At 41.0% G+C, this 24,412-nt stretch overlaps 1 protein-coding gene and 1 non-coding gene across 2 annotated transcripts in view; both read right to left on the minus strand.

Moving 5' to 3' along the window:
* Positions 1 to 24,412, minus strand: part of HSD17B3 (hydroxysteroid 17-beta dehydrogenase 3) — a 40,373-nt gene that overhangs the window by 7,855 nt on the left and 8,106 nt on the right. The window contains exons 3-6 of the mRNA XM_036084770.2: positions 6,783 to 6,858; positions 4,769 to 4,876; positions 3,567 to 3,634; positions 2,244 to 2,279 (exon numbers count right to left, since the gene is read on the minus strand). Coding sequence (XP_035940663.1) covers positions 2,244 to 2,279; positions 3,567 to 3,634; positions 4,769 to 4,876; positions 6,783 to 6,858 — 288 coding nt within the window. The remainder of the gene's footprint in view (positions 1 to 2,243; positions 2,280 to 3,566; positions 3,635 to 4,768; positions 4,877 to 6,782; positions 6,859 to 24,412) is intronic.
* Positions 7,736 to 7,841, minus strand: LOC118531012 (U6 spliceosomal RNA). Its single transcript, XR_004914949.1, has one exon. It is a non-coding gene; the product is annotated as a U6 spliceosomal RNA (small nuclear RNA).

The raw sequence follows: 24,412 nt of genomic DNA on the forward strand, positions 1-24,412 counted from the left end.
CCTGGAAGAGGTCTTCCTGACCAGTTCTGGAACTTAAATAGCCCATTAAAAGAGTTTTCACTTCATAATTACAAGGCACCCCTTCTAAGAATTAAGGAAGAGGCAAACCCACAGGCTGAAATGTTCTCAAAAGTACAACTGAGTGGCATCAGGCCTTGTCTCGGGAGCAGGTTTGAGGAGAAGGGATCCAAACACATGGAGAAGGGCAGAGAAATAAAGGAGATTGAAGACCAGAAGACAAATTTTGCCTATTTTTCCCAGTTGTCGGGGGCCCTGCAGGAGCTTCTTAGTAGGCTCTGTCCCCACCATAGGGCAGGCCCTTGAGCCCAATCCTGGGGACGTCCAGATTATGTTTCCACTGTCCTGGGGCAGCGGTGGGGGGGTGTAGTGGCATAGACTACCTCCAGAAATACTGGGTTTGGAGGGAGGTGGGAGAAGCACAAGGACTAGATCATGCCGTTAGCTTCCCCTTGGCTCTGCCCACCTCACGAAGGGCACCACGGGAGCGCTGCTGGACAGCACCAGCATTTCCTCAAAGCCTCCCAACTGAATCCCCTATTCTTACTGGTCGAATGATCCCAACAGAGAGACAACATTGGACTTTGTGGGTCTCTCTGTCTCAAGGCTCCCGAAATTTAGTCTCTTACCCGAACTTCCCTTTGCCCACAAACTCATTCCTACATCTCTGCCCTTGACAGAGAACTCTACTATTTCCAGATGGCTCCTTTGGGGTAACTAAGTGATGCTAGTCATGCTTCCAACCAGCGTGGCCAACAGAGGCATGGTGTACTTAGAAAGCTAACCTTCAATTAGTTTTCTTCCCTATTTAAGCAATTAATGTCTATCAATATACATAAAAAAATTTTTTTTAGCAAATCAAAGCAATTCTCTGCTAAAGGAGTCAGAGGGTTGTCAAATACATTCAGGAAACCCTGTGACCAAATGGACCAAGCCTGAAAGATCAATGTGTAAAATAACATGAAAGATTTTAGTGGTAAGGCAGCAGACAACAGTTGGACATATAAAACTTACAATTACATCAGCTGGGGTTTAAAAAAACTATTGATTGCTCAGCATAAAAAGAATGTATGTACCAATAAAAACTGAGCAGGAAACTATAAAATACCAGTATGCTTACAGAAGAATGACTGATGATCAACTCAGCTTATCCACCTAAAAATAATTTTACATGGTTTGTTCAGCATCCATCTCCCTCCTTATGTTAATAGCATCCTGTTTTCCTTTGGGAAACCAGCCCTCCTCTGCCAGGCCATGCTGTAAAGATGAGACCTGCTGCTCCCTAACTGGGATCCCTCCTCCATGAAACTACGGATCATACCTGATTCACTGCTGTGAATCAGAGTGGTCACAAGGACTGCCATGCACAGTTGTGAATTTTGTATCCTGAGCAAGGTGTCCAGCTGTGGGGGTGACTGTAAGCCAAAAGCCCAGGGTTCACTCACAGGCAGTTAGAACGGCTCTCCCCATTCAAAGGAAAGGGAAACATTGCGTTCACCCAAAAGCATCATCTATCCACTCTTAAGCAGCACCTTTTTCCAAACTGTCTGCCCAGAGGGGGTGCCATTTTCTTATTCATTCAAAGGCACAATATAGGACCACTTTGTGAGAATCATGCCTATAAATGCTGATACAGTTGACTCTAATCAAAGAACCTGAGTGCCAAATGGCACCTGACACATCCCTTAATCCAACACTCTTTCAATAGCAGATGAAGAATCTGAAGGTCAAGGGAGTTAAACAACAACACTGCCCAACTAACTAGTAGTTGAGATGAGATCAGAATACATACAAACTTGAGTTTCACTTCAACAAATATTTATTGAACATCAAAAGTCCAGAAAATCCAAGCCAGGCCTTCTGTCATTTTTCCAAACCGACTGAACTTTCCACCATTGACAAAGACTAAAACTAGAGGAAGGTATTATTTTTTTTAAGTCGCCCTAGAGTCCTGAATAAGTTTCCGTGTCATCAGACCTAATATGTTCTGACATGTGACAAAACTGGATGCAAAAATAAGATTCAGATACTCTGGAGAATACATTCATCACTGTATTTTCTTGATGAAAACAGAATAAGACAATTAAAAGACCACTACATGGCTTCTCAATCAAGTGCAGTTCAATGTCAAAGACTTCTGCAGGGAAGAAAGCAATTCTCCCGAATTGCCAGATTTCAACAGCTACTACATTTTAACGCATTTAGCACAAAGATTGACTACATACCTTCACTACTGAGGTGATGTTACAGTGGATGAGACTCTGTAATAAATAATCACAACCACAAATTAGCTGGAGGATTTGAGACATTCTCTTGAGAAGTAGTCAGTGCTAGAGAACCATAGAGTGGGCAACATTGTGTGTCTGAGCAGTGCTCCTCGCTTGCACAGCCTGGAAATTCGGCTCCTAATTGATGGCCACCAAGCATGCACTGCAACTGGGAAACGTCTGAGAGCCGCGATGATTCTATAAGAATGTGATCTTGAATGGAAGCTAATTAAGAATTTCCTTCAAAATTTAGGGGTTTTCCTTCAAAACACGGCATTTCAAAGGGAGATGGTTAATTTCCGTCTGGAGGAAGCGAGGTTGGCATATGTGGGCCTAGAAGACAATAACATAGAGAATAGAAAGGTGAATGGTAATATTAGGTAGAGGTTCTGGGCTACAAGATGCCAGACAGAGAAACTACTGGAACCACCCAAGACAGAAAGGAAAAGAGGGACAAATAGAAGCAAGCACTAATGCAGACATAAATAGGGAAAGAAAAACAAGAACAGAGCCTGCTTAATGGAGAGACACAGACTTGTGCCAGAACCAGGGAGTTAGATGGGGCTAGACGTGTGGCGAGGAGGGGGATTTTGCAAGGTCGTGCAGCAGTGCCCAAGTCGGGCGGCATTATTTGCCTATGCGGTCGACTTGGGGCTTAAATAGGACCACGGGAACAGCAGGACAGCCTGTTTAGAATGGGAATAACTCCATGATTTCGAAAGTCAGGGCCTGGAGAAGAGTCAGCCAACAGTGCTTTCAAGGACTGTTAAATGCATAACAACTGCACTCGTGCCCCGCCGTGGCATCCACAGGTCCATCGAGCTCACTGTGCTTGCAACACCCCCTCACACAGAGTTTCTATCACAGACATTCCTCACGCTGAAAGCTGAAGGAAATCTTATGACTTGGGAAGACAGAGAGAGCCAAAGAACTGGCCTTCTCCCACTTATAACCACAGATGTAAATTTGTGAGCTGACACAAAGCCCCAAAAGATTAAAGCAGAACGTGGAACCCCAAAAGAATGGGACAGTGGACATGTAAGTTCTGATGTGCAGAGAAGAAGGAAGATGTCTCTATCCCAGAGATGGTCATGAAAAGTGGTGTCCTCACCTGTCTATCGAGTACTAAGGTAAAGAGAGAGGCCACACACATCCATGCGGAATACAGAATTTCAGCCTGACCGTCTCCCAGGTACCCCTTCCCAGGCCCTAGTGACTACCCAGCCAGGGGGCCCAGTCCGCAGTGAGAGGAGATCATCCACAGAAAGAGCCCAGGCCTACCTGGATTTCATCTGGTGTATCAAGGAAGTGGCTCGGGAGAAGGTTTGGAAGCATTCCAACATTGTTGACTGACAGAAGCAAAATAAAAAGATGTCAGAAGAGCCGGTAGCAAATCTTTATTAAAAGCCTAAACATGTTTATATTCAACCCCAGAAGTTCCTTTTCTTGGGAAGTTTTCCTAAGGAAACACGTACAGAAAAAATTTATAGACAAGGCTGTTCTTCGCAACATGATTTGATAACAGTGAGGAAACTGGAAGGGAAAACAGTCGTCCTATCATAGGGAGCACATCAGGTGGACCGCGGGGCAGCCATACGGTGGAATGCGGCACGCTTACTCAACGCTGTTGCCGCTTAGCAGTTTAAAGACACCGGGAGACATTTGGGTGTACCGTCTTTTTAAAAAATGTTACAAAACAGTATGTAAATTTCATCCCAGTTTTGAACATTTGTGTGTATGTGTCTGGAAGGATATACACCAAAATGTTATCTGAGGCTGTTGGGATTTTAAGAAATTTGTAAATCTTTTATGTGCTCATGTATTCTTTTTGGTTTTTCTGCAATAATGTGGTTTACATCTTTATTAGTAAAAAATACAATTATTTTTAAAATTCAACAGGAAGTTTAGAAATCAAATCTTCCTTCCAAGTACAATACAGATGCTGTGCTCTGTATGAGGTTATAAAATATCTTATCACAGAAAAAATATTAAATATTATTATTATTATCTTGTTTCCTGAATACTAGAGTCAATTCTCAAAGAACCATACTGACTCACTATTTCATGAATCACTCACAGCAATGTTTGTTTGCTAAACTAACTCATTAGGATGGTGTTTCTGAGACTCCTCCTGTCTAATGTCAGTATCAGTAGGAAAAAATCCATTTTCACATTATAAATATGGTTGGGAAGGTTGAAATATCTTAGTTTCATGCATTCCAAAGCCATAAATAAATTTGAGACATGTGACATGTGAAATGTGACAAAACTGGATGCAAAAATAAGATTCAGATACTCTGGAGAATACATTCATGTATTCAATATGCCTCTTGAAGAATTGAGCTGTAATATTCTGTTGAATGCTACAGCTTAAAAGACAGTCCAGACTTAAGTTCAAGTTTACCACAGAAAAATCACGTGTCACTAAGATAATTACTTCACTGATGTCTTACAATCAGCTTGGCATTTTGCAATTTACTTACCTAAAATTCCGATTTCTAAGCCTTTAAGTCTTTCTCTAATATACTCATAGATGTTGTCTTTGGTAAAATCTGCTTGTATAATCTTCACATAACTCCCCGTAGTGCGCTCTGCATCGGAGACAACAGTTACTCTTGAATGAACAGAATCCAAATCCCTCCCTTGCTCATGGACTTCTCCAATGCTCCTGTAATGTGCTAAAAGATTTGTGAGTGATGGTTTCTGGTGTTTCTAAGAGTTACGACAGTGACAAGTGTATGCACCAAAATAAATTTAATGCAGTGGTTCTCCAAGTGGGGTCCACAGACCACAGCATCAGCATCACTGGGAACTTGTTAGAAACACAAATTCTCAGGCTCCACCCCAGACCTACTGAGCCAGAAACCCTGAGACTAGGGCCCAGCAATCTGTTATTGCACGCACTCCCAGTGACCCTGCTCCATGCTCAAGTCTGACACCCCCGGTCTACAGGCTGTAAGAGCATAATGTGATGTTGCCTCTGCTCAGTGTCAGGTCCCCTGGGCTTACACAGAGCAATCCTTTGTGTTTGTCTAACACTGTAGCATTCACAAAGCATTTACATACACAATATCTTATTTTAATCCTCTCTACAACCTTGTAAAGTAGATATTACACCCATTTTCAAGAGGAGAAAACTGAGGCTCAGAGAGGCTAACTTGCCCAGACACCCACACTCTGTTCCCTCCACGTCCATGCCGCTCTGCTGTTCCATGTGGACTTGGCCTTGTGCAGGAGGTTTCGGCAGATATAAAAGCAACAAGTAGATTTCACCAACTGCTGCCTGCTCAGATATGGGGTTAAACCCAATATTTCTGGGACAAGTGATCTTGAGGCTTAGTTTGGGGAGTGGGAGTTGCTTTCAGTCCAAAGAGACTTCTTGCTTTTCAAGAGGACAATAAAAAGCACATCTTAACATTATGAGGGAAACACTGAAGAATGTCCTAGTCCTTGTCAGAGTACTTTTGATATCCAGACACGGAACAAAAGCAGAATTCATTAGTTGAAGGGTACTGAGCCTCCACTGGGCCTCCAGCCCCACACCTCCCACATCCGTCTCCTATCCTAAATCTCCCCCAGGGACACAGCACCATTCCCTGGCAGCCTGTCCCAGTCCTCACAAGTCTTCATAACTGAAGACTCATTCCTTTGAGTTAAGGAGATGACAAATTACTAAATTAAAAATTAATTATTAAAATAAATTGGGGCGCCTGGGTGGCTCAGTCGTTAAGTGTCTGTCTTCGGCTCAGGTCATGATCCCGGGGTCCTGGGATCGAGCCCCACATCGGGCTCTCTGCTCAGAAGGGGAGCTTGCTTCTCTCTCCCACTCCCCCTGCTTGTGTTTCCTCTCTCACTGTGTCTCTCTCTGTCAAATAAATAAATAAAATCTTTAAAAAAAAATTATTAAAATAAATTACCCAAAAAGGGATATGATTATTATTAACTAAGAACACTTCACAGTGAGTCATAATACTAAAACATTGTAATATAAATGGTGCCTCATAGAATTGTACGGTGTACAACCTTCACAACCATACGTGGCAGGCCTGGATCAAATCTTTTTTAAAAAAAAAATCTGACAACCACCAGTAAGCATCATCCCTCACCTTCCTGCAAGGAACAGGGCATAGACATAGGGAAACGGAGTCCCAAACAGATCCTATGTTTGAAGGGAGTAGCAGAAGCAACAAGGCAGCTGGGCCCTCTGGGTGAGCAGAACTAATTCTGGAGATGAAGACACTGGACCAAAGGAGATAGTGGACCTATGTGTACATGAGTCTGTTCCTACTTCACCTAGCCCAAGGAATCCTTGCCGAACTAAAGCTGCTTATGGCCTGCACTTAACTTTGTCCAGCGAGCACCCCACAGAGGGGCCAGCGCCCCAGGCCCCAAGGGCAGCCAGCCTTGGGCACGCTGATGGAGCCTCTACACGCAGGACAGAGCGCACTTGGTCGGTGGGCTCCACAAACATCTCCCTGATCTCTCAGGGTCACTCACCAATCTCTGCGGCAGCGGCCTGTAGTTTTTTAAGTGTCCGGCTGATAAGCACAACATTGAGTCCTTGTCTTGCTAGCTGGGAGCCAGGGTGGGAAAACCAAAAAAGAGAAAGATGATAAGCAGATAGGGAAGGCTCGTTTTAAAGGTGAATTGGAGCATCACCCACTTGGTCACAGCGTGGTGTGCTTGCTTCTCCTGGCTTTAAATGCGACAAAGGTTCTGGATTATGAGCGAAACAGCCACACTGGGCGAGGCTACAGGTGACACGCCAGTAGTGTCGACTGTCGTGCTCGTCATGTGCCGAGAACTATTCTAAGTGGCTTTTGTCTACAGACCCACGATCTGAATGCCCTCTCATCAGAAATGTCGGGGGTCAAATGGTGCTGGAATTCAACATTTGGAGGGTTTTATAGTACAGTTTAGATAACAAGTCTAGGGCAGCTCCCCCTGTTACAAAGAAGCATTTCTGCAGGAACTTTTGAGCTGCTTCCTACAAGGACCCTCTCGTCATGGCCCCCTCCCCTCGGGCATGGTCATGAGCCTGCGTCCTCTCTGTTCTCTGGCTCCCAGCAGGACAAAAAATAGAATAAGGAACCAGAGGGTAAACCGAGGCTTCCCTGAGACCAGGAAGGAGCTCTTCTTCAGAGTGGGTTGTGCCTCGAAGCAGGGGGCTGAGCAGCCGTGTGCGCATTAACATGGCACAGGCGACAGGCAAACTCGCTGTGCCCAAGACTCCTCACACCTAAAACTGCCACCGGGAGAAAAGCTAGAGCTTTCCCTGAAGACAGAAGGAAAAACCAGCATTCGTTTAAACAGAGACTGATGACATTTGAGTTAGTGACCAAGGGGCCCGTTAAGTGAAATCTTTCTCTGTGGTTTTAATTCAGTGATTTATACTTTTATTTTTTTTAATTGTGATAAAATACATATAGCATAAAATCTGCCATCTTAACAAATATATGGCCTGTTTCATGAATCTACATGTCATCCTTGTGCAGAGCCCTGCTAATCTTCTCTGTATCATTCCAGATTTAGCATATGGGCTGCAGAAGCAAGCACTGTGCCATTATTTTAATACGGAATTATATATTACAGAAAACACATAAAGAGCTGAATCAAAGACCATAATATGTGATCTCCAATAGCCAACAACTCAATCTTCAAGCCAGTGGTTTCCAAATCACCCAGGGAAATGTCAAATTCCCACCCAAACCATTCAAATAAAAATGTCTGGGTTGGAAGCATCAGCATTTACATCTTTTTCTATTTTAATTTATTAAACGATATTATGAAATATGCAAGTAACGCCCATTGTAAAAGATGTCCCGGAGGCCCCCCGGGCCTACTTCCCTTCCCGCCCCCAGGCTCCTGTGGCCTTCAGTTCGGTGTTGACCCTTTTGCCTTTTTTTCTGCATCTACGTGTATATAGAAGTACATACAGAAATAAACATTCGTTTTGTGGGGTTTCTTTTTCCTTTCACACTTCATAAATGGCATTGTAAATACTGTGTTTTTACCTTAATGGTGTGTCTTATCTCTAAATATCATATCTATCTCCGAATCAGTACGGCTTGAGCCACTTGATCCTTTTTTATTGCTTCAGAGTGTCCCGTAGTTCACTTTTGGGTGGGCACTTAAGTTATTTTCAAGTTTTCCTATTACCAATATTGCTACAATAAACCCCGTTCTGTATAGCTCTTTGTGTATACAAGCAAATTAATTGCTAGAGTAGATAGGCAAGAAGTGGAACTGTTGTATCAAAGGGTGCCTGTTTTTTAAATTTTAACAGTGTTGCCAAAATGCCCTCCCTTAAAAAGTACCACCAAAAATACAACCATAGTTATTTCTTCACACTCTGGCCAATAGTTTTTATTAGCAACCTTTTCAACTTTTCCCAACCTAGTGGTCAAGAAATTATATCCCTATATTGTTTTAACTTGTATTTCTCCAATTATCAGTGGGCCTGAGCACTTTTTTGTATGTTTCTGTGAGTTACCAGTGTATACACTTTGCCCTTTCTTCTACTGGCTTGTCATTTTCTTATAAATTTGTAGGTGTCTTGTGGTTTTTTTAATATATTCTGGGAATTCATTAGTTGCCTACTATATATTTAGCAAGTATTTTCTCTCTTATTTTTGGCACCTTGACCATACATTATATATTAATTTTCATGTTATCAAGTTTGTAGATATTTACTATGGCTTCTTAAAAATTTCCTTTATGAACTTCCCTAACTCTAAGGATATAAATATATTTTCCTATAACCCTTTACAGTGTTTTTATCTTTCTTGTTTCTTTTTTAGAATAATGTGAGTGTGAAATCATCCAGCATTATTTTTTTCAAAATGGGTGGCAATTTTCTTGACAACATTTTTCTATTTTTCCATTCCTTCTAGATTTAAAATGCTAACTTAGTCATATGCCACATTCTTACATGTACGTGGGTCTGTTTCTGATCTACCTGGTCTGTTTCACTGACTTACTAGCCAATTTCTGTGCGAGTGCCACTTGTGATTTAATCACAATCTTATAAGAGGCTTTGATATTTGATATGTGGAACTGGAAGTTCCTACCAGTTATTATTCTCTTTCAAAATGTGTTTATCATCTGAGTTTAACTTTCCAAATAAATGATAAAATTGTCTAGTCAAGTAGTATAGAGAAATTAGAGATATGTAAGGGAAATAATATTTTACAATCTTATGATTTTTGCAGTAATCAGTTGTCTCATCCATAAATTTGGTATCCATTTATCCCAATCTCATGTGTTCTTCTAAAAACTTTTAGAAGCTTCTTCATATAAATCTTGGACATTTCTTGTTAGTTTACATTAGTTAGCATAACATTAGCTCACATCGCAAAGAAGTCCAAAATTTCAGTGGTTTCACACAATGAATTTGTTGGTTGTCTTATATAGTAAACTCTATTTCACATAGTCATTCAGGTCCCATGGCTGAGAAAGTCTTTGTCATCTTCAACACTGGGTTTCTAAAACTGTTTTAGGTGTTCACAGCCAGCCAGTGCAAAGATTAAAAGAGGGTAGAGAAGATACATCCCCTCCTTTAACCACCTTGACCAAGAAGTGACACACACCATTTCTGCTTGATTTCATCGGCCAGTGTAGTCACATGGCCCCACATAGCTGGAAAGGAGTCTGGGAAATGCCCCGGCTGGCCACCACTTCCAGCTACAACTCTCCACCGTGGAAAAAAGAGTAGGGGGCTGGGAGGACATTTAGCTGTTCCTGCCACCAGTACCTTACATTTATTTGTTGTCATCATGAATTAAGTAATTATGGAAAGCAGAAGAAACTCTAGGATGAAATACCTAGGTTCAATTCCTGTTTCCATCACTTAAACCTGTACGCACAAGTTACTCAACCCAGACTTTCCTCGTTGGCAAATTGAGGACACCAATAGACATACTTCATTAAATTGTTCTGAGAATCAAATGCACAAACACACTAGAAGCGCATGGTGCAGAGCCTGTCGCACAGCAAGCGCCCAAGAGCGTCAGTTATTTGTTCTATGTATCCTACTCGGTTACTCTTGGTGGTTAGGAACTCTGCCCAGCCACCAAGGCAAACGAATTCTTTTATTCATTGTAATAGTTTCTTCCTCAATGCTTGGCTTTCCATCTTAGACAATGATATTCTCTACAAGGTACAGTTTTGTCCCTTCCTCTCCAATATTTGCATACTTTTGGCCTCTTTATCTTGGCTAATATCTCCTGCACTCTGTTAAGCTAATATATGGTCTGTTCTCTACCATACTGAGAACACTTAGAATGTTTCTCAATACAAAGTATGAGGTTTCCTGTTATTTCTGGAAGTTATTTTTTTATCAACTTGAGAACATTTTCATCTATTCCTTTTTGCCAAATCACTTCTTTTTTAAGTGGCTGGATTCAGTTTGCTAATACTTAACTTGGATCCCAATTCTCTTATGCTACCTTTGTCCCATTTTGATATCAGAATCATGCTAATCTGTCTACACAATTCCTGAAACATGTAGGGTCACCTACTTGTCCCAGCATTTTCCCAGTTTTAAAACTCAAAGTCCCACATCCCAGGATCTGCCCCAGTCCCAGGCAAATCAAACTGGTTGGTCATCCTAGAAATGTTTTTGGTTTTTTTTTTTTTCTTATTCCTTGAAGATTTAATAATATTTACTTGTAAAAAATATCTGGGTTTCTTATTTAGGTATAGCTATTCATAACTGCCTCTTCCATCTCAGGCATGACTTGAGCCAACTTTGATTATTTATGTTTCCATAGAAAATCATGTCTTTCATCTAGATTTTTAATTAACACAAAGATTTAAATAGTCTTTCTTTCTTTTTTCTTCTTCCTCTACTTTTTTTTTTTTTAATCTCCTTGTCTGTAGCTAGGATCCTAATGTTCCTTTTCTTTTTTTCTTTTTCTTGAGTTTTTGAAAGATTTCGTCCCTTTTCTGTTATTTTTTTTTTAAGAACAGTTTTGAATGATCTGTTCATTTCTGTGTCGCCTCTGTCACCCACTTTTGTTCTTCTCTTTATTAATTTCTTCCTTCTGTCTCTTTTGGATTTATTTTGTTGTTCCCTTTCTCAAATTTCTTGAAAACTAAGACTACTTAGAGTCTTCCTTATTTTCTAAAAGAGTCATTTAAAGCCAAAAATCTTCATCGGCATAGCACTTAGACCATAAATCAGAGGAGTGTTCATTTTTATTTTTTCTTTAATATTGGAGCAACACCGAAGTATAACTTTTTAATATAGATGAGAGGGTGGATATCATTTTCTAAGATCACTTTTAATTTTATTGCAAAGTAGTCAGTAAACACATGGTATTTTTTTTGCTATTTGTAACTTATCACAATTTTCTTTTTAGCCCAATAAGTGGACTTTTATGAACGTTCCATGTGTATCCTTAAGGAATGTGTATTTGCTCTTTGTTGGCTAGGTTTTATATATTCTTGTCTCTTAAATTAAAGTTGAGGTTTACCAAATAGCTTACCAAGTACTGGTTAAACCGGTATGAGAGGGTATTCAAATTCCTTATAACCTTGATTATTTTTATTTATGTAATAAGATGTTAAATTACAAGTTTCAACAGAAATACAAAGACCCAATAGAAATCAGATCACAAAGTGATTTCAGAGAGAGAACCAAGAAAAAAATATGCAAAATAAACCTAAAAACCGATGATGTGGTCCTTGAGCCCATCCCCAGGGCACCCCACACTCATATAAAAAAAAATATGACAAGATAAAGAGCGTGACAATTAAGAGAGTTTCATGAAGAGGATTTCTTTGGTTCTGTCTGCTGTCAAGCTGTGACTCCTATCCCCAAGGTCAGGGTGAGAGAGGAGCATTACCTACCTCTTGCCTCAAGTCAAGGGAGTGGGATACCATCCATCTCATTTCATATTTTATATGCATTGTACCTTCTTGTTTATCGCTCCCCACCTTTGTTTTTGCCTGAATCAATCAGCAATGCTGTGGTCACAAGTTAACCCTGAAATCTCAGCAGTTTAACATAACAAAGGTTTATCTCTTACTCATTATGCTCAAACTGTAGACCCATTTGACCAATGCTCCCCCAAATCTATAGAGCAAGAACCACGGCTTCTCAGTGCTCTGTCTGGCATTGGAGCTTTCTGCTGCCGTGGGCTAGGCCACCATTCAGACTTGGTTGAGTTTTTTTCCTGGACCAGATATGGGAGAGAACCTGTGTGTGGTGAGATTCTATGCAAAATGTCCACCGCAAGGCAAACAGACCTCAGCAAAAGCAGAGGTGGGGAGGCATTCAGGGCTGGGAGGTCAGGGTGCAAGATGAGAGCCCATTCACGAGAGCCATGTGAGAAGAGCTCGCTGTGCTGGAGAACCCAGGAATGTGCCCCATAGGGAGCATGAGCATCAAACTGTTACCAGGCCCAGACAGCCAGTCTCCCTCTCATAATGATACCAGGCATTTCCTTCCTTCCCTCTGCTCACCCTCTCTAAACTCCTGCTCCCCGCCCCTGGCAGGCTCAGACACCTCAGCGCGCAACCAGGAAAGAGAAACAGCCCATAGCACTATGTCACGTCCCATGAGCATGGTCTCCAAAGCAGGTCCCAGCTGCAGGAAGGGAGAAGATTTAACTGTAGTTCATGTTCAGCATCTTGATTATTGCCGGTGATTGGCCACTGGGACTGTGGAATCGAAATCTGTTCACATCTGGAAGTGACCAGAAGACTTTGTTTTACCTAAGAGGGATCAGTGAAGTAACAGGACCAGAGGCAGAGAAAGAACCAGAGCTGTGGGACAGGTTCAAAGAGACAAAGGGAAACTGTGACCATGAGTGTGTCCTGTGAGTCCTACCAAGACCACTTATCTAAAAAACTGGTCACACTGTATTATTTCTGTTTCTGAAAAAGTCATGGAAATCTCCCACAGTGGTTGCAAATTCATCAAATCCTTCTATTTCAATCAGTTTCTACTTTCAGTATTTTGAAGTTGTATCGTCAGAAATAGAATAGGCTCAATATGAATAATATGAAGCTTATCAATATGAACATTTTTCTTTTATTATCTTGAATTTTATTTTGTCTAATACTGATATTGCTCCCACTCTTTTCCTTTCTTTTTGCATTTTCCTAGGATATATTTTTCCATCCCTTTACCTTCAACCTTCCCGTATGTAACATTGGATTTTATTTTTTTAGCTCCTTCTGAATATTTGTTATTTATTAGGAAATATAACCAAGTCACATTTATTGAGATTGCAAATTTACTACAATGGCTCTGGCTATCCTGTTTTAGTTTTTCTATTCACTGTGTTTCCTTTGTTATTGTTCTCACTTTGTAGTAAGCAAGACAGGATAGGCAAAGCTGGAGTGACAAAATAGCCCCAAATCTCAGTGGCATAATACAAGAGAGGTTTGTTTATCCTCACACCATGTCTTCAGCAGAGAACCCAACAGTCCAGGCCACCCCCCATCACGTGATCACTCAGGGATCTAGGTTTTTTCCCAGGGCTCAAACTGAGATGAGGGAAGCAAAGGACCTAGGTGCAAAATTTAAGGAGGGCCTCACTCTCAGGTACACGGTCACCACCCATGCCTCACCTCAGCCCCAGCCGTAACTTTTCTATCCATTGGCTCCACTGTCTCAACACCAGGCCTCCACGGCTTTGCCTAATATTGGGCAGTTGAGAACTGAACTTGGTTATACTATAGCAAAGACAAATTCGTATCTTTTTGGAAAATAAGTTACAAAAACAAGAACAGCCTTTTTTTTTCCAAACTAAATACAGAAAGACCAATTCTATATCTGGATTAGTAAAACATTTCCATAAATGAAAAATATTCACAAAACAGTAAACATTTCATAAAAGTACTTACAAGCAAAAGAATATACACCAAACATATTAGCAAGGTTGCATGTGGGAGGAAGAGAAATGGGAAATGGGAATGAAAGAAAAGAAATTGAGAGAGGGACCTTGTACGGATTGATGATAGCAATTTAATCTCCTGTGTCTCAGATTAACAAACAAGAAAGAGGGTATTTCTGGTTTTTGTTTGTTTGTTTTGTTATTTAGATTCCACATATAAGTAAAATCATACGGCATCTAGGTTTTTTTTTTCTGTCTGGCTTATTTCACTTAGCATAAAACCCTCTAGGTCCATCCATGTTGTTGAGAATGGCAAGATTTCATTCTTTTTTATGACTGAGTAACATTCCATTGTGTATACATACCATGCCTTCTTTATCCATTCATCCCTCAGTAGACACTTACATTGTTTCCATATCTTGGCTACCGTAAGTAATGCATAGGAGATGGGTGAAACAGGTGAAGGAGATTAAGAGGTATACACACTTCCAAGTCACAGGGATGGAAAGTACAGCATAGAGAATATGGTCAATAATATTGTAATAACTTCTTATGGTGACAGAGGGCAACTATACTTATTGTGGTGAGCACTGGGTAATGTATAAAATTGTCTAATCATTGCATCATATACTAACATAATGTTTATGTCAACTACATGTCAATTAAAAATGTATATATATATTAAATTCTACTGGAAAAAAATAAGAAAGAGAAGGAAGAAGAATAAAAAGAGAGTGAGGTGAGGAACAGGGAAGGAAGGAAAATAGAAAACACTAGGGCACATCTGCCTGGGTAGACCTATATTTTCATGGAAATAAGTGTAGTGTAGATGTGTCATCTCCCTACCATCTGTTACTTATTAATTATACCAATTCTAAGTTTTACAATAACCATGCTACCAAAGTTAATTTTCTTGTTTGTAAAAGCTTATTTTACAGCTGCCTTTAGCCATTCTAGTTTATTTTTTAGCTAAGTTTACCCCTAACCTTATCAATGAATAAGCCCATTTGCATACTTTCTGACAAAGAATTTTATATTTCCATGTTAAATTGTGAAAGAAAACTTCATCCCAAACTTAAATACAGGCAAAATGATGATTGCTTGATTTTTTTTTTTTTAAGATCACCCTAGAATGTTTTCTAAGAAGCCTTGACCTCAACTAAGACTTTGGGGCATGTAACTTTGCTGTTAACAGAATTTTAACAGTCCTTAGCCAAAGAAAGTACAGACAGCTCACAGCCAGCAAAGTTAGGGACAGAGGACTTGTCAGGACTTCATAGTCTGGCAGAAAAACTAACCCAGAGGTGGCATAGTTATTACCCTGTAGAAAGGTGGCCCATCTTGTACCTAACTTGGCAATATTATTGCGCATTCCTTTCCAACTGACTATTTAAATCCTTATTTCTCAAACACTCTGCAGTCAGCAGTTTGGGTTCCTACTGGATCCTTCCTTCCTAAGTTGAATAAAACTTTAACAAGTGCTACCACGTATCTTTGTTTGAGAATTGTGTTCGTACAACACTGAAGATAAAATATTGGTCAATCCTTTAAGTTATTTGGCTAAAGGGCCACAACAGTTAGACTATAACCCTAATATCTACAAGATTTCAGAAATGACTGGACTACCGTGTTCTAGTAAAGACAAGGAATATCAGAGCGGAGTTTTTAAATCTCACTTTATGATATTTTCAAGAAATACACCTAAAACATAAGGTCACAGAAAGGTTGAAACTAAAAGGAGAAAACAATTTTATACATAAGGTGAATACCAACCAAAAAGAAAAAAGGCATAGCTTTATTAATGTCAATCAAAACGGCTACTAAAGCATGTAAGTGTTACTAGAAATAAAGACTAGTAAAAAGTTCAGGTCATCAAAAAGATATAGAAATTCTAATCCTGGATCACCTAATAGAATAACCTAAGGAGAGTTGAAAAATACACCATCAGAACAGGAGATTTTAATTTCCCTTTTTGGTAGTTGTTGGGTGATACACACAAACATTTGGTAAGGATACAGGGTATTGAATCCACATAAATAATACACTTGATCTAATAGGCATGTATATACACTAAACAATTGCAGGTAACATTCTTTCAAAAGTTGAGTCTTTCAAAAAAAATGGATGAAACTGGCAAATCTCCAGGAAAATTAATCAAAAAGAGAGAAGGCACAAGTAAACCGTAAGCAATATTAGGAATGAAAAGGTGGGCATAATTAGAGATCCAGCTGAGATTTAAAATACAGAAAGGGGGTTAAGAGAGGGAACTGAACACAATAGTTAATTTTGCTACCTCCTGAAATCCCATTAAATGGGAAACAACTTCTTTCAAGAAAAACATAAATCCACAGGGAGTAAAAAGAGACAAGAGCAACCCCAAATTTTTGGTTCCTAGACAGTAGACCGACAGAATCCCAAGTCTTACAACAGAAATGGGAAAATTGATACCACTAAAATCCTCAAAAGTCCCAGGCATGGCCAGCACCGAAGCTGGGGCAAAGGGGGAGCTAAATGGGGTGGGGGAGAAATTGGGTAAGAGCTGTCGGAGAAGCCATTAGAGCCCTAGATGCCCACCTCCGTGCCACACGTTGAAGACAGGGGTCCTCTCTGAGAGCAAGGGGATGCCCAAACTATGCCCCTACCAGTTCCGACTCCAGAAAGATGGCAGCCAGGGCTTTGCTATTCAGGCAGGAGGTTAGCTCTTCTTTGGGGGATCTCACCCACATCAAGACACTGGCTGGGGGCTCCCCAGCACGCAGCATGAGCCACTCACACTCAGCTCCGAGCCTCCCCCGCGCCCCCCTGCACGCTCAGACAGTCCAGCCAGAGTTCTCATCCCCCTCAGCCAGCTCTCAAACCCGGACAAACCAAGGGTTATCTATGGAAAGCTGCTAATGTGAAAGACAGAGAGCCAAACAGGAAAAAAAAAAAAAAAAGAAAAGCAACTTGGAAGGAGAAAAACAGTTTTTTGAAAGCAGAAAAAAAAAAAGAAAAAAAATATATATATATCTATCCCAGAAGGATAAGAGAAGTTGTTACTCTCTTCAAAGAACAGGCTGCTCCACAAAGCCGCAAACAAAACACAAACGAGCTCTCAGAAATGGAAACAATTTCTCATTTCTTAAAAAATTTTCATTCTTAAATTTTTAGAAATTTGAAATTTCAAAAGCAAATGGCAAAAAGTGAAAAGTTCAATAAAACAGGATAAAATGAATGCAATCCTTTTGCAGAAAGGAAAGCAGAGACAAAATGGAAATTGTGACGGAAAAAAGAGACAAGTAGAGGATGATTTCAGGATCTGAATAATAGGAGTTCCAGGAAAAAAAAAAAAAGATGGCATCTGAGTAATTGGAATTCCGGAAAGTAGAGAGAAAGCGGGGAGAGTGTAATGGGGAGAGAGTAAACGCCCTGGTGCAACTTGCTTTATGGGGTGACCCGGCTGTGTCCCCCACTGCCTAACCTCTCGATACTTCTGCTCACTTTCTGAACATTCTCAGGTATTTTGTGAACCAAATGACAACCTTGGACTAAATTCCTTTCCTGCTTTCACTTTTTGAACATAGGAAGAGAATGCTACAAAAAAATTATGCCAATAAATTTTAAAACTTAGGTGAAATAAATATATTTTGAGAAAAATATAAATTTCCAAAACTTATACAAGAAAAAATTAAAAATTCAAATAGTTCTATAACCACTAAAAATAACAATAATAATAAGGTGATACTGACAATGGTATAAATGAGTAGTTTAAATTGTCCCACAAAGAAAACTCCAGTGACAGATGGTTTTACAGGTAAGTTCTATCAAATATCCAAAAAAAAAAAAAAAAGGATCATGCCTAAATTGTGCAATCTTTTTCAACTATGAAAAAAAGGTAAAATTCCCCCATTCAGTTTATGAGGTCAATATAACTTTGACACCAAAACTTTGGAAGCTAGTTGGCATTATCTAGATATGTTGACAATGCATAACCTACAGGCGAGCAATTCTGCCCCGGGGCATGTTCTCAACTCTTGCACAAGACCTTCAGGAGGCATGGACAAAGTGTTCGTACCAGCAAAAATGTCTATCAATAAAACAAAGTATAATAAATTGGGACATATGTATGTCACAGAATATTATACAATACTGAAAATGAATGAACTGTGTTCTACACACAACCGTATGGATGAACCCCAAAAGCATAATAATGACCAATAAGAAACAGATTACAGAAGACAAATGAATCAATTCACATTAGGTTCAAAACAAACACTGCAACCAATATGTTGTTTAGGGATACATGCATGTGTAATATAACTTTTATTTTTAAGTCAGAAAATTGTTAACATGATGTTCATGATCATGCTTCTATTTGTGGGGGTAACAGAGGGGGGACACAAAGGCATGACATCTGTGACCGGACGGCAGGCTTCAAGGACACTGGGGATATTCTCATTCTTAAGCTGAGTGATAAGGGACACATTTCTCATTTTATGACTTTTTGTAATCACATCTATGGATTATATACACTCCTGTCTGATCCATCTCTGTCTCTCTCTCTGTCTTGCACACATGCACACTCCAGTAACGTGGGATAGTCAAAGCCTGGGTCAGAAATTACAGGGTTGAGGTCAAGCCGCTCAGTAACAAGGCAATGAGTCCAGGGGAACATAAAACTAATTAAAAGCTGCTATTTTCACTTAAGGCAAGAGGATATTCTCTTAAGGAAAGAGAATAACGTGAGAGCGCAACAGGAGTACTTTAGAGGAGAGGCATTTAGACATTAGGAAGAAGAATTTCCTTCCCGAAAAGACCATAATTGCCAAATAAATGTGTGAGGACACTCAAAAATAGAGCAAAGCAGCTCTTTTTCTTGGGTTGGTCTGAGGCAGAGCTGGCCAAGTGATTTTAATCCAAGGGCCAGCTCCGTGCCAGAACCTTGGCTGCCGGGAACACGGACGGCAGAAGCGCTATGCCCCTGTCGGCCACACTGGGGCTGGGAGCCCCGCCTGCAGCGGCAGCCGTCCCAGATGTTGGGGAGCACCACTGGAACTGCCCAGAGGTGGAGGAATGAAACCACACAATTTTTAGTCATGCGTTTTGCTTCCAGTATTCTCTGGGCAGTAATAAAGAACACATACATCAGAGAAACAAAAAGTATATGACGACCTTTTTGCTGTTTTCTTCTTTACATCTCTTTAAATTAAAAAAAAAAAAAGTATGTAAACATCATTAGCCATCAGAGAAAGGCAAATTAAAACCACAATGAGACATCAGTACCCAGCTCTCAGAACGGCAATCATAAAAATTAGGGACAACACCAAATGCTGGAGAGCATGTGAAGAAAATGGATTACTCATCCGTTGCTGGTGGGTAGGGTATGGTCACTCTGGGAAATAATTAGGCAAAACTTAAAACTTAAAAAAAAAGACTAACCAACTAATCACGCAACTATCCCACCACCCAGCAACTGCACTCCTGAGCATTTATCCCAGAAAAATAGAAACTTCTCTTCACACAAAAATTTATATACAAATGTTTATAGCAGCTTCATTCGTGTTGCCAAAAACTGGAAACAACCTAACCCAGATGCCCTTTAGTGGACGACTAGTTAGACAAACTGGCACATTCATACCATGGAATACTACTCAGCCATAAAATGGAACAGACTATTGATACAAGAACCCACCCAGATCTCTAGAGAACTGTGCTGGGTGGAAAAAAAAAAAAAAAAAGTCAATCCAAAAAGGTTTCATAGCGTATGATTCCATTTATATAACATTCTTGAAGTAACAAAATTATAGAAATGGGGACCAGATGAGTGGTTGCCCGGGGTTAAGGAGGGAGAGGGACATGTGTGGGGAGTGGGTGGGTGCTGTGTGGAGCTCAGCTGGGAAGCCAGAGGGGCTGGCCCTGTTTAGGGTTAGTTGGTTGGCTTTTTGCACCAGCCAGAGCAGCTATATCTGCTCCCTTAGGGAGCCCTGCCTGTGACCGGGCAGCACCCACTGGGAACCCTGAATGGCTGGAACCCTGGGAGGCAGTAAATTCGATGTCTTTGACCTAAGCCTACTTGGGTGTTTGTAGTTATTGGGATTTTCTTGTAGCCTCCAGTAATCAGAGGTAGATTAAGACTACAGCTCTCCTCCCCCACAACCCAGCCAGCAGATGGTATGTTACAAAATGCAAGCAAGGCTCCAACCAAACCCTGCCACCCAGAAACATTTATTAGTAGGCTGGCATCAAAACAGTCATGAACCTGGTCTTAGAGGTTTGTGGAGTCCCAGCTCTCCGTCCCTTATGCACTCTGTGAGTGCCTTGCATACAGCTCATCCCAGGTAAATATGATAATGCTCGCCTGCTGGAGACAGGATATGGTCAACCCTCTAGTGGGGTCAGGAATCCTCCACAAAGCGACTAAAGAGACTAAATCAGCTCAAGGCCAAGGGCCTACTCTGCTGCACTCACAGATCTGACATTTTTGTTCCTACAAGGGTGGAAGTGACTGTACAAGATTTCTAGCCAATCCACATATCTTGAACTGCATTTCTTCAGGAAATTATTTATAACATCTGTTAGGCTAAGGGAAGACCGTCTAATGAAAGTCCAGTTAACTGAAGCATAAAGGTTGATGAACTCTGATTTAGCATCTTTAAAAATTAACTGAACACTGGATTTAGCCAGGGTCCTGGCTAGAAACAGATAGCACAGCCTAGTTGGGTAACTTGAGGAGAGTTTAATAAAAGGATGTTTTTACAATGTATGGGTATGGTGTAAGGAAACGACAATACTCTGGGGCTAATAACAGCAGAGCCTCTGTCACCTGTGTGCCCCAAAGGGCTGGGGAATGAACAGTGGCCAGAACTGGAGAAGGCAGCTATGTGCAAAGGGCCGCCTGACAGAGTTATACCTGCAGCACAAGGACACAGCCAGGACCCTAGACCCGCAGGGAGACAACTGGAAAAGAACCCCGCTCTCCTCCCGCCTCATCTGTTGCCAGAGTCTCCCACTGGTCAAACCCAGCTGAAACCAGAGTCCAGCTGAGCCTGTTGGGGCAGGTCAGCCTCCTGGGGCACAGAGCAGGATGAGGAAGGACAGAGAGTAGATCTGGACGGGCAAGAAGAAACCCAACACACACCACCTCTGGGCGTTAGCTTTAACTGATAACCAACCACTGCAGAAATGTGGACTAAGACTCACCTAACTTAAACAGAAATTTACCATACGACCCAGCAATTCCACTCCTAGGTAATCTACCCAAGAAAAAGGGAAGTGTATATTCACACCAAAACTTGCATATGAATGCTCACAGCAGCATTATTATACAGATGGTCCCTGACTTAGGATGATTTGATTTCGGATTTACCGACCTCACAATGGCGCGAAAGGGATACACATTCAGTAGAAACCATACTCTGAATTTTGATCTTTTCCAGGGCTAGTGATATGCAGTATGATCCTCTCTCATGATGCTAGGCGGCAGCCACCACAGCTCCCATCAGCCAGCGATCATGAGGGTGAGGGGCCCATAACACTGACAACCATTCTGCACTCACACAACCATTCCGTTTTTCACTTTCAGTACAGCATTCCATAAATTACATGACGCAGTCAATACTTTATTATAAAATAGGCTTTGCGTTAGGTGATTTTGCCCAACTATAAGCTAATGTAAGTGTTCTGAGCACAGTTAAGGTAGGCTAGGGTAAGCCATGATGTTCAGTAGTTTAGGGATGTTAAGTGCATTTTCTACTTGTGATATTTTCAACTTACAATGGGTTTATAGGGATGTAACCCCATTATAAGTTGAGAAAGATCGATATAGCCAAAAAATGGGAACAAACTAAGCATTCATCAACTGGTAAGTAAATAAATTGGGTATATCCATACAATGATATATTATTCTGCAATAAAAAGGGAAACACGGCCGACACATACTACAATACTGATGAACCTCAAAAACATGCTAAGTGAAAGAAGCCAGTCAAAAAGGACTACATATTGTGTGGTAGCATTTGTACAAAATGTTCAAAAAGATCAATGGCAGCCCAGGGCTGGGATAGGAATAGGGAATTAATTGTAACCAGGCATGAGGGATCTTATTAGAATCTTATTAGGGTGATGGAAATGTTCTACAACTGGATGGTGATGAGGATGAACACTTGGTTAAGTTACTAAAAATCCTTTAATTATATACTTAAAACAGGTAGATTTTATGGATTGTGAGTTAAATCTCAAGAAGCTGTGTAAAATAGAAAACTGACCCACATGCTATCATCATCATTTCAGCTGAAGTATTTTAAAATAAATTTACATTCACTCTAACTGGTGATCTTCAGCCATAAAAGATCATCACAAGCCCAACCTCTGGCCTAGAATCTCTACAGTGAGGTTTCACTTTATAAAAAATAGTCAATCAATATCCAGATATACAAAAAAAGATAATTAAGGGTGATCCTCTACATCTGTTGTTCCCTTTCAATAGTCAATATCCTACGACATTTAAACATGACATACAAAAAAGTGTATTTACTGATAGTTCGGCTGGAACACAGCTATTATTTAAAAGGTCCTAAAAACCACAGAAAATCTCTCAAAGACTATGATGTCGATTTTGAGTGACTCTAGATAAAGCTAAATTCTGGCCAGACTGAGCAAAGGAGGGGAAAGCGGAAGAAGGTTCTCTAAAACAAAAACATCTTCAGCTGTGCATGTCTTGTGCTTTCCTCTAAAAAAAACAACCACCACAGAAAAATCAAGCCAAGAAGAGTGAACCCTGAAGTAAACTATGGGCTCTGGGTGGTAATGAAGTGTGAGTGGAGGTTCATCCATCCTAACAAAGGTCACTCTAGTGGGGGATGTCAGTAGTGTGTGGCTACACATGTTTGGGGATAGAGGGGATATGGGAACTCTCTGTACCTTCCACTCAATTTTGTGGTCAACCTTAAACTGTTCTAAAAAAATTAAGTCCACTTAAATTTTTAAAAATAAATGGAAGATTAAAAGATTAAAAAATAAAAAACCAGGACTGTCCCATTTCAAGACTGACCCTGGGGCACCTGCGTGGCTCAGGCGTTAAGCGTCTGCCTTCAGCTCAGGTCATGATCCCAGAATCCTGGGATCGAGCCCCACATCGGGCTCCCTGCTCCGCGCGAAGCCTGCTTCTCCCGCTCCCGCTCCCCCTGCTTGTGTTCCCTCTCTTGCTGTGTCTATCAAAATAAATAAATAAAATGTTTAAAAAAAAAATGACTGACCCTGCCAGTGATATCGCAGAGTTTTCTCTCTCTCCCCCTATGGAAAACACTCCCCACACGCACCTCCAAACCCTCATTTTGAGCCTTGGAATCCATCAAAATGGCGGCCAAAGAATTAAGCACCTTTGTCTCACAATTCACTTCATCAGCCTCCTGAAGAGAAGATTGTCCATTAAATGGAAAGCAATTTGCATTTTCAGCGCGAAGGATGTTTGCTTCCTGGTGGGCTTCCAGCCTCTCCTGAGTCGTGCCATTCCTCTCAAGAGCCGCAGACATTTTAAAGTTTCTATGTGAAGCAGTCTGGGCCAGGAGGGGGGCACGGAAAACACTTGTCTGGGCTAGGATTGTTCCCTTTGTCCACTTAAGCAGGGCTCAATTTTATTTCTAGAATGTCCCAGCTGACAGGCTCCATACACAGGTTTTGCCTCTTTTCCTTCAGGGAGTTGCGGGGCACAAGCCCTCCCTTTCCCAGAATGCACTGTGGCACCGTCCTACAGAAGGGCTGCGGCAGAGATGAATGTGCGCTGTTCCCTTCTTTATGTTAGGGCCTGCCTCAGGGAAGGTGCTTGTTGCTGCTAATCTGTAACAGGTGGTAGGAACGCCAGGGAAAACAAGGCCTCCTCTGTATGGCAGTGAATAAAAGAAATTCAGGTGCTAAAGGAGCAAAACTGGTGTGAAAGCAGAGGCCTCAGAGGGAGGGAATAGTGGACCCGTCTGGTGCTTCCTCCCCCAGCCCGTCCCTCACCACAATTGTTTTCCACCTTCTTCCAGTACTACTTGAAATTCCCTTAGCAGGAGGCAAAGCCTCTCTTCCCACACTAAATATAAATACAGATTAAGCTAAAATGCAATATAGAATAGGCCCCCAGAAAGATGGAGAAGTACTTTTCCCCATTCCTACCATGATATGCAACTTAATTGTGCAACCTGGACATAATACATAAAGATCAAATGACTCTAAAAGATAGGGAGAAGATGAGCAAGGGGCCTCAAGACCCAAGAAACAGCACAGTGGTGAGTTCCTGGGTTTTCTTTTTGTCTCATATAT

Source organism: Halichoerus grypus, chromosome 14, assembly GCF_964656455.1.
Source record: "Halichoerus grypus chromosome 14, mHalGry1.hap1.1, whole genome shotgun sequence".
Taxonomy (NCBI): domain Eukaryota; kingdom Metazoa; phylum Chordata; class Mammalia; order Carnivora; family Phocidae; genus Halichoerus; species Halichoerus grypus.